At 37.7% G+C, this 19,864-nt stretch overlaps 1 protein-coding gene across 1 annotated transcript in view; it reads left to right on the forward strand.

Moving 5' to 3' along the window:
- GPC6 (glypican 6) overlaps window positions 1-19,864 on the forward strand; it is a 727,955-nt gene that overhangs the window by 638,842 nt on the left and 69,249 nt on the right. Inside the window, exon 5 of the mRNA XM_063149536.1 lies at window positions 17,737-17,867. Within this exon, the coding sequence (XP_063005606.1) occupies window positions 17,737-17,867 (131 nt within the window). The remainder of the gene's footprint in view (window positions 1-17,736; window positions 17,868-19,864) is intronic.

The following is a 19,864-nucleotide window of genomic DNA, read 5'->3' on the forward strand; positions in this document are numbered from 1 at the left end:
GGGTATTTTATCTGATTCTCAAGAACATGCACAACACAGTGCAATCTCTTTGGTAAGCAAATCATGAAACTACTAATCAAGGAGTATGCCCTAATGGCAAAGGGATAAATAACTGCATAATGGCAGTATTTATCTAAGAAATTAGATTCTTTCAAACAGCATGAAGCTCTACAAAGCAATCACACATCAGAAACCCTTAGATGTATCATTAGTGACAATAAAGATAAAAAATCCATCTTTAACTGAACAACAACACCAAAAAAAGTTCAGAATAAATACGTCTTTAATGGCCTGTGTCTCCATGAATAAATAATTGTTTTGTTCTTTAATGTGGACAGGACAGAGATTCCTCCAGTCATCCCCATGGTGCAGAATATCTTTTTTTTAGTTATCTAGAAGAAACCATCAAACTACTATCACAACCTGCTCACCATTTTCTCAAGCAAATGAAGTTAGGGAGCTGAAAAGAACATAAGTTAGTACATAACTCGTTTTGCCCTTTCTAATCAGCATTTATTGTTATATTTTCCTGCTTCTTCAGAAAATAAAAAGAACTAAAAATCATTGACTGTTTAAACCAAGAAAGATTTATGGGCACATTTTTGCTTTAAAAACAAATAATTTTTACATTCAGCATTCACTGAAAGGCATATATTTTTCTTAACATAACAAGATGTAATTTTACTGATATTTTCTTTTTAAATTGTTCTGTGGTGGCCTTCAAAACTTCCTAAACATTTTCAAAGCACACAGTGGTTACTGTAGAAAAACAGAAGTCTGAGAATAGCAGATGAGCAGAAGGGCCCAGCTGAGGAGAAACAGGCTAGAACTTTTTCTTGGAACTGTTTTCAGAGTGTCCTCGTGCCATTCTGTCAACCCTTTGCTGTGGCTCCTGTTTTGCAGCTGGTTCACATTGCCATAACAGTTCTGGCTTTGGCTGCTGTTTCCAGCCCCATGGCAATGCTCTGTGTTGGAGCTTCAGCCCAGCAGCCTCTCTCCAGCATGCTGTTCCCACTACATCCTTCTGGAAATGTTTCTCCTCACAGCACACACATCCTTTTCCAGGGCTGTGCTTGGTGCTACAGAGGAATTCAGTAGCATCCACATGGTCAGAGCCTTCCAACCCACGGCTGCTGTGTGCACCCATGGCCCAGGCCTGCAGGCACCTCTTCCTGCAAACCCTGGGCTGGTGGGAGCCCCCTGAGGACCTGACAGAGATGGCAGCACCACTCTGAGCACAGTAAAAGCCACTCTAATGCAAGCTGCCTTTTGTAAGGCAAGCTTCTTCCCATTCCCATCATCTTTTTGTCTGCTCTGCAGCAGATCACATCATGCTAAAAAGGAATCTGAGATTGTTTCCAACCACCTCTGCCCCTCCCTGAATCTGTCCCTCTACTCCATGGGGACCAGGGCTGGCACAGAGCAGAATAAAGTTTTGTCCGCAGTGGTGTAGAGGAGAGTAAGCCCTTTTTTCAGTTGACTTAAATGGGGTTTATGCCTGTATCCTGAGCTGAGCAGCACAGTTGGCTTGTCTTCTGACACTGCTTTCTCATTTCTGAACTCTCTTGGAAGTTATCCTCCTCCATGCATATCCAAGTCTTCTTTTTCACTACACAATGTAGATATCCAGACTGCTTCATGCATCCAGGATAAAGAAGCACAGGAGAAAGTGCCTGAGGAGGCACAAGAACACTCCTGTGTTCCTTGCAGTTCCTTCAGGCAGCTATCCAGAAGTATAGGATCGCGTTGTGACTGCAATCTTTATCCTCATTTCAAAGAACAGCTTTTATTAACATAAGAGAGTTTTCAGTTCTACTGAACCATTTACACTAAAAGGAAACCACAAGTATGAGTTATAGTGAGTTATAAGCATCTGGCATGCCTCTTTTTTTTTTTTTTTTTTTTTTTTTTTTTTTGGTAACTGGCAACTTAGCTCACAGCAAATGTATTTCCAGCCCTTGATTAGATATTCCAGCATTCCAACACAAATGAAGGAAGGAAAAGATTTGTAGTAAGAGGCATAGTAGAGGTATGGAAATGTTTCATATTCTTTCTTTGCCAGACCCTTTTCCATTTTAAATTAGTGAGATTCATTCTTATCAAACAAAACAGGGCTGTCTTTTCATATATTGTCTTTTTTACATCTAAGTTACTGATGTTTTTAGTAAAATTTTTCTGTCTCACTTCCGTCAAGAAACTGTGGTGTTGGACATGTGACAAGGCTGAACAAACTCATCTGAACCACAGACACAATAATTTGTTCATTAATGGGAACTCCTCTACAGATGTTTGTGTAAACAACATTAAGCACACAAATATTTGCAGAAAAAATAAACAAATAAAAAAAGTTGAGCAATAAAGTTAGGGCAAGGGGTAAGTTGAATTTATTGTCTATTATGTTTCCATAGAGAGAGAGAGAGAAATGTTTGAAATAATCAAAGTAAATATTTCTATTCCATGGTTTGAGTAAATATCACCAAAAGGACAGGATTTTTCTAGCTCTATTTGTGCAACTCACTTTTGAAATGGGAAGTTGTCTAACTTGCTTTTCCAAAAGAAAATATAATAGAATAATAGAATGGTTTGTTTTGGAAGGGACCTTAAAGACCACTTAGTTCCACCTCCCACTTAACCAGAGTGCTCAGGGCCCTATCCAACCTGCTCATGAACACTTCCAGGAATGGAACATCCACAGCTCCTCTGACCAACATGTTCCAGTGCCTCACTACCCTTGTTTCCTAATAGGAAAAATTCCTTCCTAATTTCTGTTCTAAACCAACATTTGTTCAGTTCAAAGCCATAACCCCTTGTCCAGTCATGACATCCTCTTGTGAACATTTCCTCTCCAGCTTTCTTGCAGGCCCCTTTGGATACTGGAAAGCTGTTCTAAGGTCCAACTGTAAACTTCTTTTCTCCAAGATGAACCTCAGCTTCACAGTGTGGTGGTGTTCACAGGGATCCCAGGATGAGGGAAGAGACGAGAATGTTGACTCCATGTCTCAGAAGGCTGATTTATTATTTTATGATTTTATTATGTGAAAAGAAAATGATATTTTAAAACTACACTAAAGAATAGAAGGAAGGATTTCATCAGAAGGCCAGCAAGGAATAGAAAGGAATGATAATAAAATCTTCTGTCTTACCAGAGAGTTCAAGACAGCTGGACTGTGATTTGCCATTATTAAAAACAACCACATGAGACCAATCAAAGATGCACCTCTTGCATTCCACAGCAGCAGATAATCATTGTTTACATTTTGTTTCTGAGGCCTTTCAGCTTCTCAGGAGAAAAGATCCTAGTAAAAGGATTTTTCATAAAATATGTCTGTTCTGGACCCACCCCACCAGGCCCAGGCCTTCCTTATGCTGGGAGCCCCAGATTTGGATGCAGAGCTCCAGGCTGGGTCTCACAAGGGCAGAGACCCCACCTGAGGCTGGGATATGTAAATGGTATCTGCCTGCTTTGGGTGAAAAGATGTTTCTAGGCTGATGTAAGTATTATAAAAGCTTTTTGGTTTTCCTTCCTGATTGGTAGACAGACATAAAACTACCAAGTTAATCATCATTATTTATATTGTCAGCTCTTATCTTTCTGTATAGAGCATGTGGGAAATGGTGAGGACAAAAAATACATCTTAAATTTTCCTTTAACTGAAGCAGAACACACTTGACTTTGAAGGCCTTTTTTAGTTACTGAATATCAGCAATGTTAAGTGTCTGTGAAAAGATTTCCCTGGAGAGCAGATAGAATCCAGTGTACAGTGCAGCATATATCACTGTCAGATGATGTCATTTTTCCTTTTTTTTTCTTGAAAAATATGACACATGTAAACAGGATTTTAAGTAAGCAGTCATTTCTGTATCAACTTTTAGAAGAGTGTTTGCTGTTCTTTTTTTTCTGTCTTCTCACATTTTTTTCTCTTCTGAGACCATATAAAACAATTTGCTCCATATATACTGTCCAATTCCATTTGATAAACATACAAACATTACTTTTTTTTAACCCATATTTTGAACAGAGCCAAAACTGGCATGGCTTATTTTGTTTAATAGGAACAAAATCATCAACTTCATTACCATCTAGTCCTTTCATGCCAAAACATGCTCATTTCTGTACAGTAATGTCCACAGACAACAGTACAGAAATGGGAATAATAGTTATTTCCTTCCATACACTCAGCCAACTGGAAAAAACTGAATATTTTCATAAAAATATGAGAACAGGAATGAAGAGTCTTCTCCAAAACAAATTGTTGAAAAGATGCTTTTTGGCTTTATCAGGCCTTGGGTCATGTCCTATTTTCAGCAAATACAAGTATTAGTAATAAACTTAATGTCTTCTTTAAAATGTATAGCATTGAGAGGTTACGTATTTGGGTTTGCACTGTCACATTCAGAAAATCTGAACTCAGTGATATTTCTTTACAACAATAAACTGTGGGTATAGCAGCATAGGACAGAGCCTAACATTTCTTCCTTAACATGCTACTGGATCTGCATCCTGTTCTTGCTTATGTCTGGTAGGACCAAGAAGAAATGCAATGAAATCAGTGTTCATGTCCCAGGGCTAGAGCTGGGTTAGTGATAGCAGAATTTCATCAGCATTTGTTATTCTAGTAAGAAGAGGAGCTGGGTTCAGTGGATGCACACAAAGATTGGGAATTTCATGAAGGCTGGTCTCCGGCACAGACCAGTGGCAGAGGAGGAGATCAGCTGGAAAAGGAGGGTGAGGCAGAGCAGTGCAGAGGCTGGAATGCACAAAGTTGCTTTAGCCAGGCAGCTCCCAAAGAGGGGATGCATTATGAAAAAGTTCACAGCAAACTTAACCGCTAAATAAACTGGGAGGATGGAATATCTCTCCAGAGGTCTCCAGTGCTGACTACATCTTCACATTTGGTGTTCAGGGAGCCAGGGAGGACTGTTCTACTAAGTGCTTAGAATGGAAAGAACAGGTTAAAACTCAAAGTTATAGAAAGTCCATCCCAAAACATCCCTATACCTCCCTAGATTTCGTAGTCCATTTTTATGGCATACAGCAGTCTTATGGGGAAATAGAGTTAATTCATATTCATAAATCCCCATTGGATGAAACTGGAACTGTTGGAGGAATTTTTTGTTCCTGATTTTTTCTTTTGGGAAATATTCATTTTAGATAATCAAAAATTTTAGAGGGACAATTAATACAATGGTTCCCTGGCTACTGGCCTGGAAGCCTCAGTAGTGTACAGCCAGACAGCAATCTTTCTGTGGAAAATGTTCCATTTTTTAATTTTTCACCCTCTATATTAAAGGCTTTTTTTTTCCCTGCTGTGAAAGTTTTAGTGGGAACAGACATTTTATTTTCTGCAAAACACTGTTGTGCATTATTATTAATATTTATGTTGATTACAGCACATCAGACAAGTTGCCTCATTATGAACATTAACTTTTTATAGTATTTCGACCTTCCCTAGACTGAACAAAAATTTTTACTCTTGATCTCCCAGTCATCTAAAAGATCAGGACACAGATAACTTGGAAGAATTAAGAAGCTCGAGTGTAGGATTTTTACAATGTTGCCCCTATTCTATTGATTAGTTCTGTTTCATCCCAATATTATAGTTAGTGCAGCTAGGCAAACATAGAGAAATTGCTCTTTCCTTTCAAGAGGAATGTCAAAACAATAAATAGATAAGTCATGCCAACAGCATTGATTTGTGACAGCCTTGATGTATGCAATCATTTGGGATTCAAACATTTATCAGTGGGGGAAAAAAACCCACTGTTTTCACTTGCTGCCTTGAGACTTGCTGGGAGAAAATGCTATTAGGCATCTCAAAATTCTCTGTATAGTGGCAGGCTTTTAAATGCAATGAGATATCCGCAGTACATTTCCATATTAATCAATAAAATGAAAGGCAAAAATCAATTTTGTCTGTGCAACTGTGTGTGACACCTCCCTGAGAGCTGCTCCATTGGGATGGATTCATGCCAGCAAAGATGGTCATAGGCTGATTGTTTATTTATGGCAAGGAAAGGCATAAAGTCATCTTACTGACAAAGTAGCAGGAAAGATGTTACCCGTAGGATGTCTATTCAAAAGCCTGGAACTGGTACCTGGGAAGTATGTACTTCAGACTTTAATAGCAACTGTGGCTTCCCACATGAAACACAGGCAATGATTTTCTTTGATTCAGAGGAAATAAAGGTTGAATTTACCAAAGAAACTGAGGATCATCCAGTTATGCTCTGAAAAGACAACACAGAGGAATTTGCCGTATATACTTAGAATTAACAAATTATCATTATTGTAACTTCAAGAAACTAATAAAATGTGATCCACTAGTTTTGTATTCCACATCTCTTTTCCTGTACTGGAATAAGCACTGAACCTCAAGAAACCCCCATGCCACCCACAATTTGGCTTGCCACTGTTGCATCCTCTGGTAATTCTTCTGATTCAGGACTGTGTGATGTTAGATTATGGTTTGTGTCACATTTTAAAGCTTTCATTTACCACTTCTGCAATGCACTATCTATGATGTTATTTTATTGTAGATTTATTTGCAACTATAAACCTATTTTATTTGATGGTCTCTTCCTTCTCTAGATATTCTCCAAATATTCAGTGTGAGGTTTTCTGATGATTACTAAGACAATGTTATGGTAGCATAAACTGAAAAGCTTGGTCATGAGTGACAATGATCATCTCAAAACCCTTCATTGCCCAAAATATATTAGGAATTTTTTTTTTGTTTTCTTATAATCATCAGTTGATTCTATTTTATTGCTCAGTCATTCAGTATCATGAGGTCCTTCTCTGATTTTCTAGGTCAGTCTTCATATTTACTCTCCTGAACAGTAACACTAGTGTCCATTTTCACCTTACTGTTTACCCCCAATCCCATTTTATTAAAAAGATAACAACAAGAAAGTCTTGGGTTGGGGTCCTGCGAATCTGTTAAAAATGTCTCTGGAGCAAAAGTTATCTCCAAAATTTTGAACATCTAGCTGGTCATCCACTGGACCCTTTTAACTCAAAAAATGGCTAAAAATTCATTGATAATGCAGCACTGAAGATGCATTACATCTAGTGCCATACAGACACTGTGAAGCAGAAAAAATTATTCAGAGAAAAGAAAAAAACAGAACGATGACCAATGTCCTTCCATAAGGCAGAAAACTACCAATAGAACATCAGTCTGATAGGTTTAAACTGGATTTTTGCAGAAGACATTAAAGTCATAGATACCACCACACTAAGTAATAGAAAGATTATGAAAGGTGGAGAAAAACTTTTTGCAAGATCATTAAGTGTCAGGACAAGGGGAAGTGGCTTCAAACTGAGAGGAAGTAGGTTTAGATTAGATATTAGGAAAAAAATTCTTTACTGTGAGGGTGGTGAGGCACTGGAACAGTTTGCCCAAAGAAATGGTTGATGCTCCATGTCTGGCAGTGTTCAAGGCCAGGCTGGATTGGGCTCTGAGCAACCTGGTCAAGTGAAAGATGTCCCTGCCCAAGTCAAGGGGTTGGAATTTCATTATTTTTAAGGTCATTTCCAATCCAATCCATGCTATGATAAGATGCTAAGGCAAGATACTGTTAAAGGGTGAAGTTATTCTTGCAATAACTAAAAGTTTTTTTAAACAAACTTTTTATAAAAGTAAAATATGCGTCAATTCTCCAGAAGAGATAATGGACAGATCATTAATTATGTGTTAAAAAAGGTACCATAAATTCTGCCAAAGGTTGGGAAAATCTCTACTGCACAAAATTTGGAATTAAAAGTGGGAAAGAAAATAAAAAAGAGTGTAGAAATTATATTCACTGTAAATTCTGAATATAAGGAGACATTTGAAAAATGTGTCAGGACTGACATGGGAAATATGAATTATAAATCAGTTGCGATGAAGGGGATAAGGAAATCAGATACATCAAGGGAATCAAGGAAGTTTTCTGAGTCAGAAATATGGAACAAAAAGGACCTCTGAAAAACAACATTAATGAGATCCAACTCTAAAAGTTTAATTAGTTCTAGGCACCACAATATTAGAGAATTCTTTTAAAGGAAATAAAGAAAACAGGAATAGACCTGAGGAAATCACTTGTGAAAACAGAATAAGAAAATTAACATGGAAAATATGACCAAGCACAAACTAAAAGATATGATAAATATCTACATATATCTGAGAGATTTAACAAAGAAGAAATAAGCAAACATTCTATAGGAAGCAGCTTATTAGAAACAGTTGAGTTAAATTAAGCAGCAAAAAAAAATACACCACATAGCTGGACAAATACTCTGATAGTGATGTACGGCAGACAGTGAAATAGCTTTCATAAAAAAAGTCAGAAGAATATAGCAAAGCTATTTTAAATTTTTTCTGCACAGAGCTCTAGGGATTTTATACCTAGGAATTTATATCTAGGGTTGTAACTCTGCATGGGCTTTGGAATGGTTGACAAGATCTTTGAGGTTCTAATGTCTTTGACTGTATAAAGATAATGCAAACTATATACCCAGGAGATTTTCACTAACAAGGATACTTTTAAATGTAGTAGGAAATTTCAGGCTATGATTTGTTCTTTTCAACCATTTCAGCCTAGCTCATCAAGAAAGAGTCAGAAAGATGGACTTTTTTCAGTGGGTCAAACTCCACTTATCTTAAAAGAATTATGCACACTAGTCAATGTTAATACAAATTTAAATTAACTATGGAAGGTAGCATACAGGCATCAATGGGGGTTCTCTTATTTACTAACATTTCCTCTGACAGACCATTTAAACCTCTCTTGGCATATGGAAAAAGCAACAAGACAAAGGTTTTAGAAATGTATTAATTTTTATTAATTGATGCGTGTCAAACATTTAGACATAGTGTTAGCTAAAATTCCAGTTCAGAAGAATGTCTCACATTCAGCTACGAAAGATAGTGGAAGAATAAGAGTAGTAGACCAAGATGACCATTTTGCCTAGTCTTTGCCATTTTATTTTTGCATACATGACCAAAAATAAGACATCATCTAATAACAGTGTATAAACTATTTAGAATTCCTCAAAGTTATAGAAAGACATAGAAGAAGAATAATTTTATATAGCCATTTTTTTTCAATACAAGGAAGAAAAACATATGGTATGTGAAATACTCGAAAAAATCAGTTCACCCAACAAAACTCATTTTGTTTCTATCAGATGCAAAAAGATGACAATTGTGTGTCAATAACTCTTCATACATCTATTGCAATTTCTTCAGCTGCTCTGCCTAAGAGACAGTTAGATACAATCCCAACAGGAATAATAAAGTATCCTTTTCGTTTATTCATACTGATGACAATTCTTTTTTTCCTTTTATTTTGAAGGAAGAGTAAGTGATACTACCATGAACCGACATGGCTATGTAGCTGATCAGAAATATCAAAACCCACATTTTAATTCTTAAATCTGTACATTCTGGTAATTAAAACACAGATAATCAATAACTAGATCTGATACTTTACACTCATTTATAAAGTTTGCCTTTTAATTAGCTGGTAATTAACCTGGCAGGGACAATTCTGGATTCCAGTCCCTCCTGAAAGAACTTAGGACATAATTTCATTACATCATCCTTCAGACATTAGCCCTTCAAGCATAAGCCAGAAAACTGCATTCACCCCTTCTTGACTATGTGCCTTAAATACCAATCTTTCTGTCCAGAATAGCTAAGTATTCCACAGAAACAGCTTTAAAAGGAGAGCTATTGGGCACTTTAGAATAGCAGAGGTGGTTAAGGTGTTTTTCCAGCAGGTGAAATTTTGAGGCTACTCACAGCAGAAAATTAAATTGAAATGGAGTTTTCCATGTCTTGGTTGTACTGTGTACAGTTAGACACCTTCAGGAGTGCATCCTTCTGCACTACTCCTTTGAAGAACTCCAGGTTCAAGGATGATGTGCAGAAATTATAGGCTCAGAAGGGATAAGAGGGTGAATGGATCTCTGTCAGACTGCCCCTGCGGCAGTTCATTTGGGAGCTGCATGCAGCCCCCTTTGCTCACACACACACACACACACACACACACACAGACACACACATCTTGAACCAACTCCCCAGAACCATAGCCCATAGCCTGGACCTCAGGACTGTCCAGACTCTGCACCCAGACTAAACCAAGTGTCCAGCAGAAACCTCAGGTCTTACCTGCTGCTGGTCTCCTACTCACAGGAACATTGGCTTGAACCTTGCTAGCTGCATTTTACACACACACACACACACACACACACACACAAAATATTCTGCACAACCATGCTGTTCTTCTCAACCAGAAAATGGTTAAGAGTTTAATAAAAGAATAGAGTTTAATAAAGATATAGAGCAGACTGCAGTGATCAAGCCTCTGACAAGTTTGCTGACCAGCAGTTTTTCCAGATGGCCTCTTTCATATGCCCTCTTCCACCTGTTTTCCCATGTTTGTTCCTTAGCTCACTTTAATCCATCTTTCTTTGCCCTTGTTTTCTCCCCGTAAACAACCCACCCCAGACATGTTTTCATGAACAAAACGCTCCCTGTTTTGTTCAGGGTCAGATTTGTAAGCTGAGAATTTTCACCTACAGAAAAATCTTACCCCACATCCAGCAGCTTCTCATGCAAGGACTGACAAGTCATTTGCCTGCATTTCTCCAGAGAGAAGCTTAACTGGTTATTGTTAACTGAATAGCCAAATAAAAATATTGAATTCCCTCTCCACAAGCGCAGCATGAATTTTAAGAGAAGTGCCTTCTCCCATGAAACAAAAGAAAACAGAAAACAAAAATGAACAAACAAAAACAACAACAAAAAAAAAACCACCACAAAACCACAAAAAATAAAATAAAGCTGAATGTAGAAAATTATAATGTTATTATTCCATAGTATGGAGTGTATGTGAAGCTTAATGATATTCAGACAGGGAATCTGTAATGTCTCAGTTTAGCCTCATCAGGATAGAATAATATAGAATACTAATATGAATAATAATTTGAAAAAGGGACTGTGGACCCTAAGGAAAACAGCAGTTTTGGCATCTATGTCATGCCTTATTCTGTTTTCCTGAGAAGAGTTCTTATCACCTCCCTTAAATGTGAGGTAGAGATTTATTTTCCACTTCTTGAATTTTTTTAGTAAATCATAATCTAGCAGTAAAAGTTTTGGCAGATTATTACAGGGATCTATTTCCACTGATATTATATTTGTAAAAAGTCAATATGTACCCATATTTCACTTTTCAATTTTTAGTTTTTAATTTGTTTCATTAGTTTACCATCTAATGCTCTAAAGATTTTATGACCACTATTTATATTTAGTGTCATGATGGAAAACTCACCGAGTTTTACCTACACAATACAATAAATAGCAAATATAATCCAGACTCCTGCCTCCCCTTGCCCTTGGTCAGAAGGTTGGGAAGCTACCAAATGATCCCTGTCTTGCAGCCCAGCATATCAACAATTATATCCTATCCCAAAAGTCATTGCCACTCTCAAGGTCACAGTCAACTGCAACAGGTTTCTCACTCTGCTTACGACTATTTCATCTGCAATCCATGGTCCTGTCCTTAGACAAATCCTTTCAAGTTTCATAAATAAAAACCTACTTTTGTTCACCAGCAGCTTTGGGAACAAGCACTTTGCAGTTCTCCATAACTAAGTGTAAGACCACATACCTAGAAGAAAAATAGAGAACTCTAAATGGTGAATTTAAAATAAGATCTTCCTCCTTTTTTTCCCCAAAATAAAATATACCTTTCAGTTTTGTGAAGGACATGCAATTTAGTATTTTACCATTCTTTGTTTCCATGAAGAAACAACATTTATAGACTACATCCATAGATTCTCTCTTGGATTCCCCTGGGGGAAGCTCAGCCACTGCTGGAATCTCACTGATAATTTTGAAGTAGAAGAGCAACAATGTGCATGAAAGGAAAAACTGATGTTACCGCCAAATTAACAGAGACCCTAAAAATGCCTTTCCTTATCAGCCTCCCAAATTATCCCTATCAGAGCCTCTTTGCATTTTCTGGATGCTAGAAAGAGGGCAAGAAAAAGGAGGCACTGATGGTTCTTGCCAGAACTTTGTATTTCAGCCTAGTTTAGAGGGGGTTATAACTTGTCAGAAGTCTCATACATCAGTTTCATTTTCCCCGCTCCTTTCATTTCAATCTGGAGTTCACTAGGAAGTTTTCTGGGAAACTGCCCTGAAAGAAATATAACACAAACAGGAACACATCAGTTTTGGTATCAGGATTATAGGAGGGTGGCTTGATGCTTTTATAAGGAAACAGAAGCAGATTCTTGTCTATTTGTATTGTTAGTCTATCCATTATTTTGCCTGTAGATTCCTAGGGCTCATAAATATTTCCATATCTTGAAATTCACACCTGGTCTTCTGAATGTTTAAGTTATACAGTAAATTACTTAGCATGATGACCAGTTATCTCCTGTGTTTCTCATTAAAATGGCACCTATAAAACCTAAAAAAACAACCCTATAAAGCAAACCAAAAATTTCTTCAGGATCTCTTTCTTAAGTACTGCTTAAAATGAAACAAGGTCCTTCTAAAAGCCACTGACAAATACCTGTGCTTTCTGTTGATATGGAAAAGAGAATATAAAGAAGTTAGGGAGCTGCTGTGCTCAGCTGGCAGAGACATGTTGGGGGCCCTTGGAGCACACCCTAGGCCTTCAGTAGCCTTTGGGGGGTTAGTGCATCAGGAGGGTCCCCACTCCTGTTTTCAGCATGCAGGAGAGGCTGAGAGCAGCAGCACTGGTGGTGATCCAGGGGTGCCGTATGCTCTGCACTTTCTCTGGGCCATTGGTGAGCCTGTGTCCTCCAGTGAGCAATTAGTCACATCTATTGTTTCCAAGTCCCTGACAAACCCACAGCACAGGAATGACTTATCTAAACCGAGCTCCTGATCCACTCACCCCAGCTGGCAGCCAGATGCCAGCTTTTTACCAGATGCTGTAGTACATAAAGAACACATACTGAACCTAAGAAGGCAGATTTGGAAAAATCAAGAACATACAATACAGTCCAAGTATATTAACAACATAAAAAATAGGTGAGTCAATAACCCAGTTTTCAGATTTTTTATAGCACAAACAATAATTAAGTTCCCAATATCTACTATTTGAGGTGACTGAGAAATTACTAAGCCCACTCAGATTTACACTGAACTCAGCTAGGCTTTTGTCCAATTCAAGGGTGTGTTCTTGAGAATTAGGATTTCAAGACTAATTCAAAGCATCTAGATTTTTTCAACTTCATATTGAAACCTTTCCAGTTTCTCAGGTAATAATATTCACAACATTTTTAGAAGGAAAAAAAAAAGGTTTGGGACAGCATTGTTGTGTTTGGAGATACACGATTAGAGATTTGAAGAGCTGCAGTCAGGTGAGGACCATTACAATGTTTTGACTGTCCTGTCATAAATCTCAGCTTATTACATTTCATCTGATTTTCACTGTATTCAACCTAACAGCTTCCTTTTCACTCAATTGCACAGGATAGCTGGTATGTATGTGCTCATATGGAACTGCACAAGTGAATAATAAAGTTTATCACTGTAGTGAGAGTTAGGATTGGCAAAAAAGAGAACTCAGCCTAATGATCTGAGGAAATATTTTCCAAGAGAGCAATTCACCTTAAACACTGTACAGCGATTCTTCCTAGAAATCAATGTTATAGATGAAAAATCCAGTTTTAATTTAAATCTGAGGCCTACCTCAAAAAATTTATAGTATCAAGCTAGTTAGATACAGAAGTGAGTTTGTTTCCAAGGAGCCTGAACATTCACTAATAACATTCAAAAATAAAACTACCTTGTTCTTCCTGGCTTCTCTCAGTCTGTGGCTGTGAGGTATCATCTGGATATGTTTGATTTAGTCAGGAACAGCCATGGTGGTTAGAAAAAGGGTAGAAGGAAGAGGCCAGTCAAACAGAGGGTAAGAAAATAATTTTGGCATTCATAGAAATGCCACTTGTTCATCCTCTTTTGCTAGACTGAGCTTGTAGTACTCCTACCAGAAGGAGACAAGAATAACCCGGCAGCCCGGTCACTGCTAAGTCAGCCATTGCCCCACAAAGCTGCTGGAACTGAAATAAAAATGAGTCCTCAAACATTAATTAAATTTCCATTTCTGCAAGAACTCATCTGAACTGTGCAATTGTCCAAGACTTCTAGTCTGAGCTGATCCCTAAACTGAGCATTAACTGGAAGCACAACTTGTGTCAGTCTCAGAAATAATGTTGAAGGAGGAACCTGTTTTACTTCAGCCCTTCAAGCAACTCTTTTCAGAGAATTTAATCCATTTCTCAGACTCTTCAAATATATTCCTGTATAGGCCTCTACTTCAGCATTAGTCCTATCTCATATCCTAACCCCCAAACAAAAACACAAACTGTTGATATAAATGTGTACCTGTCATCAATAAACGCATGGATATTTCAAATTCTATTTTTCCCTTAACCCTTTGCTCCCCAGGCATATCTTTAAGATATAATTAAATAAAAGATCACAAGGCTCTAATATCAAGTGTCACTGTTGGCTCATAGTCTCTCACTGCTCCACATACTTAAGTTAGGAATAGCCACCTGGAGTGGTCCAGATTCATTCCAAGCCAGAGAAGGAGACAGAAATTAAAGAATATGGACACACAGGGATTTACTGTTTTATTATTCTCTCGCCTTTTGTTTTCTTTCATTTTCTCTTACTTTCTTCCTTTCCTTTATGTAGAGCAATAGTTTACATCTATAGCCCATGTGACTGAAACATAAACTTTACTCTAACCTAACTTGAACCCTGGCTCTTGAAAGTATCATCAGACCTATAACATACCATATCAAAGAAAGAACTCAACATAACAAAAAGCTCACCTTTGGCAGCCAGGAATTACCCATATTCCTCAGCCTTTGCCCTCTTCCTTAACAATGACTAATAGATAGATGATATCGGTTATAGATATAGATATAGATATAGATTAGATATAGGTATATAGATATAGATATAGATATAGATATAGATATAGATATAGATATAGATATAGATATAGATATAGATATAGATGATGCAGATATATATAGATATATATATAGATATAGATTAGATATATATAGATATAGATATATTAGATATAGATAGATTATATAGATATAGATTATATAGATACAGATATATATATATACATATATGTATATATAAAGACTAAGTCTATGAATAGGCTTAAGGTTCAGAAAATAGAAGTTGATTACCTAAAGGTTATCTTTCCATAGATACAAAATGTTTAAGCCAGGAACAGGTTTTTAGTTTGCATCTCCTAGAGCTATTCATTTTGGAGTTGAAGGCATTTTCTTTGAGGAAAGGCTGTTCTTAAATTAAAACTGTGGTTCTTGTTTAGTTAAAGGTGATGCACTTTTCTGCCACATAGCTGAGATTTCACTTCAAGGTTTAATTCAGAACTCTTGCCCCATGCCATCAGAAGAAGCAGCAGGTAGGCTGGAGCCACCACCCATTCCCACAGGAGATCTCCAGCAATTATGTATTTACAGAACTCTGCTTCAGCACAGTCCCTGAACACATACTAGGGCTTAGCACTAGACTTTTCCAACCTTCCAGTTGCCAAAATAAAGTAGATTCATATAAAGAGGCACCTGTCCTTAGCTTAAAATGTAGTCTCCTCCTACCAAAAAAAACCCAAACCAAACCAAACCAAACCAAAACCAAAAAAAAAACTCCCCACAAAAAAAAAAAAAAACCAAAAAAAAAAAAAAAAAAAAAAAAAAAACAAAGAAACACAAATACTTTTGACTGTTTTACACAGTAACCCTAATCTTAACCCTATTCCTGAAGTCAACTACCAAAATTCAGCCACCAAGACCTGTGCCCTAACCAGCCCTGGTACTCATCGTGGCACCTAGGATTTAAGCTGATCACATTGTTCACAAAGTACTAAATCATAAATGTTTTATTCAAGTCATTCTGAACATGAGGAAGAAAATACTTCATAGGAGTCCGCATTTACAAATTCTCTTTGTTTTGTTTTGGTGTTTTTGCATTTGAAAAACTGCAAACTTATTGCTGTAATCTCTAAGTGTGTGTGCGTGTGTGTATGGATGTGTGTGTCTTTGTGTGCATGAAAACTGTTTTCTCTATCAGAGGTAGTTGCTATTTTCACCAATTCCCACTGGAAAGGCTATAAACTACAGAATTTTAAAATAAGGTGCAGGCAAAATAACACCTCTGCTTGAAACCAATTTCCTATCATCTGTGCATTTCTCACAGTTAGCAACAAGTGCTATACACCTCACTCCAAATAACTGGCATTACACTCTTTCCAGCCTAAAAGTACTGTGAATTATTAGATGCAAATTTGCAGAAGTGTTTTGGTGCTACATGCCAAGCAATTCCAGTTTCAGTGGGATTTCTGGGTATGCACTGACAGCATATAAACAACTTTATGTAGTCCTTGGGTGAGGCTGCGCATGGAGGTGTTTGTCTAAACTGCTGGAGTGAGACACCAGCCCCTTTTTCCCATACCTCCACACACTTGTGCTTTTATGGGGAAGGAGAAGATGTCCACATCTTGGAACAAACCTCTGTGATTTGCAGCCAAGTGTAAAGCTAACAAGCACTGCAGTCAGATCTATGGGGAGCTCCATGCCTTCTCCACACAGCTGCTGTGGGACTGGTGCTTAAAACAGCAAAGCAGGCATGGGTTTGTTTCAGAAGGAAGTCTGCTTGGTACTTTCTGGAGCTTAAGTCTGGCATATAAAGAAGAAAGCATCTGAAGGTTTTTGTTTATTGTGTTAAGGTTACAAGCTAATTAGTTGCTGAAAACTTTAAATCAAACATGGGAGACAAGGATCCTGTTCAGATGCTGTTCAAAGGATGTACTGTAAATCCAGTTTATCACATGGCTATTGCCACATAAATTATGATAAATTTGTGTCTGTGTATAGACAAATATATGTGATTCATGGCAAAACCTTTTTTATTGCCACGAATTTCTCTTCAATTGCTTTTTTTCACTCGTTAATGAACATCAAAAGATTAAATTATTTTGTAGAGAGGCTCTAACAGAAGTTAGGCAAACTTTTTTGGTTTAATACAAAGCATGCAAACAATATATTGTTCAGTTCAAAGCCATGAACTTTTGTCCAGTCATTATATCCTCTTACATACAACTTACAGCCATGTTTTGAAAATGTAGCAAGGCAAACATGGTTTATACCTATATACTATGGCAGAAATCCAATATTCATCTGCTGTTCATATTGCAAGAAAATGAGATCATTAAGGTCAGAAAGAACAGCTGCTTTAATTATAACACCCCAATAGATCATATCAAAATTTTCATCATCTCACACAAATTCTAAGAACATACCCCAAGGATTCATCCTGCTTTTTCTTGGGAAGGAGATTTCATAAGTACACTCCAAAGCACTGGCTGCTTCAAGAAGCTGTGTAAAATAATTTTACCCCAAGCTTGATTATGCTATGGCAACTAATATTTATCTAACTTTTAAAGTCTTTATTCCTCTTTCTGTGGTGGCAGCAGTAGGGGAAGATATTTTTGAGAGCTGGGAAGCTGCCCTGCAGGCTTCACAGTGCTGCTGCCACCCATGCCCCCAGACTCCTGCTGAGGAGAGCTCAGTGTCCACACCTACAGCTGGCAGTGCTGCTCTGCCTGAGGACCCCAAAGGTATCCCTTCTTTAAGGGAATGGCTGCTTTGTGTTTTAACAGATGCTATGCTTCTGGTAGCGGAGAGATTAGAGGGACCATTCAACATTGAATCAGTCATGGATCCTATTGATGTCAAGATTTCTGAAGCCATCATGAACATGCAAGAGAACAGCATGCAGGTGTCAGCAAAGGTACTGTGTCAGTCGTGCCTTCTCTGTTATTGAATGTCACAAGTGGGGGGAAAAACATCTCCACCATTTTTTCTGTCTAGACTTTAAGAAGAATTGTCCAGACCACCAGAAATTACTTTTGCTTGTTCAACAGTTCACCAGACTGGCTTTGAATTCCTTGTTAAACTAGTTAAACAAGCTTGAATTTTTCAAAACGAAGTGGAAGGGAGAAAGCTACCATTTATTAAACTTCAAAGTAATAGCTGTAAGAGATTTAAGGAAAATAGAGTGTTCTGAAAGCCAGTTGTAACTCTGTAAGCATTATCCTGCAGAGTATACTTGGTAACTTCCACTCGTGTCTCATCTGTGGTTCTCCATATTAACTTCCAAACACATTTTGATTTATCTAGGTCAGACTGAGCACAATGTGTTTGAGGTGAATACACAAAATGTTCCATTTGACCTCCTTTAATAGCCACTCTAGGGAAATACTGCATTGGCTGGTCTCTGATTACCAGACCTCAGTTTGATAGAGTTTTGTCTGGATTCTGACACAAAGATAAACAGAGCTAATGATACCGGCTGCCTCCTTTCCATTTTTAATGTGTGTGTGTACACACAGGTCACCACCACCTCTGAACCCCCTGTTAATAAGATCCTTCAAATTCAGTAGCAGGTGCTGTTGAGCCAATAGTCAACAATTAATGGCTTTGACTTAATATTCATCATTGCACTGTGGCTGAAATTCTAAAGTCAACAGTTCGCCAAGCTTTCTGCATCAGGAGCTTCTACCTCCCATTTAACTCCCAGCAGTCAGTCAGGTGCTGGCCAGACTGCCATCTAAGTCAGTGATTTTCCATTGCTTGGAAGGAAGCTGCTGTAGCTGGGAAAAAAAAAAAAAAGAAGTGGGGACAAAAAGCAGGAGCCTGAGGTTTACATTCTTCCTGTCAACCCAAAATTAGATGTTTTTTATGGCCCCAGAGCTGCAGGTTGCTAAGAGTTTCCTTCAATATGCCTTTTGCTTTCAACCTACATGAAGTTCCTCGGATTTTAAAAGCAGTCTACATCCTGCAGGATGAGACTTTATTCTGGCACCAGTCATCAAGGTGTTTAACAGCCAAATTCTCTCAAATATTTTGGGAATTAAAGGTCAGCTTCAGCAAACTCAGCTCTTACCTCAAAAAAGAAACAAAAAATATTTTCACTTAAAACTCACCCCAGGCGTATTTTGTTTTCCCTTTTACTTCTGACTTTTTCCTTTTTACTTTTGACATTTTCCTTTTTACTGTTTTCACAGTTTTTCCAATTCACATTATTTTCCATTAGCTGGAAAGCTGCATCCCCTGCCAGAGTCCAATGATGTTTTGGCATGAGCTCGTCTCACTATTTGTTCATAGCAGAGCAGACTGTTTCTCCTGTCCCTCACAAATATTTTATTTGCTCTAAAGATTAATAGCAATGTCATTTACAATGCAATAGTTTTTCCTCTAAGAGAAACCTTAGATAATATTTTTTTTTAATCTTGTAGAACAGAAAAGAAATTATATCAGCAAAATTTATTTCATTATCTTTTCATAGATAACAGAGCTGTCTATCCTTGAGGGACCTTTGTATGTTCTCTATAGACCATTATTCTTGTGAAATGTGATTTCCTTGATCTCCTGGGTTACAGCCATCTTTTTTCATGTAGCATGGAAATGCTTTACCCTTTTATAAAAAGGCAAAGGCTTGGGGTATAGTGCTGTCCTCTTCTATGCCAGGTCAAACTTGCAAAGATGATATACAAGCAGACTTTGATCCATCTTCTGTCATCTAATTTTTCCCCCTTATACCAATTGACCACTTAGAGCTCCAGGGGAAATGACAGACACCTCACCAGATGTACTGGGGTGCATGGAATGCAACTGCAGAGCTAATGTGGGAGAAAAGCCACTCTCATCAATTAATCTGAGGTACCACTCAGAAAGCTTCAAGCAGGGTGTTGGAATCATGATCTTTTCTATTTTCTCATTCTTCAG

This window comes from Melospiza melodia, chromosome 2, assembly GCF_035770615.1.
Source record: "Melospiza melodia melodia isolate bMelMel2 chromosome 2, bMelMel2.pri, whole genome shotgun sequence".
NCBI classification, from domain to species: domain Eukaryota; kingdom Metazoa; phylum Chordata; class Aves; order Passeriformes; family Passerellidae; genus Melospiza; species Melospiza melodia.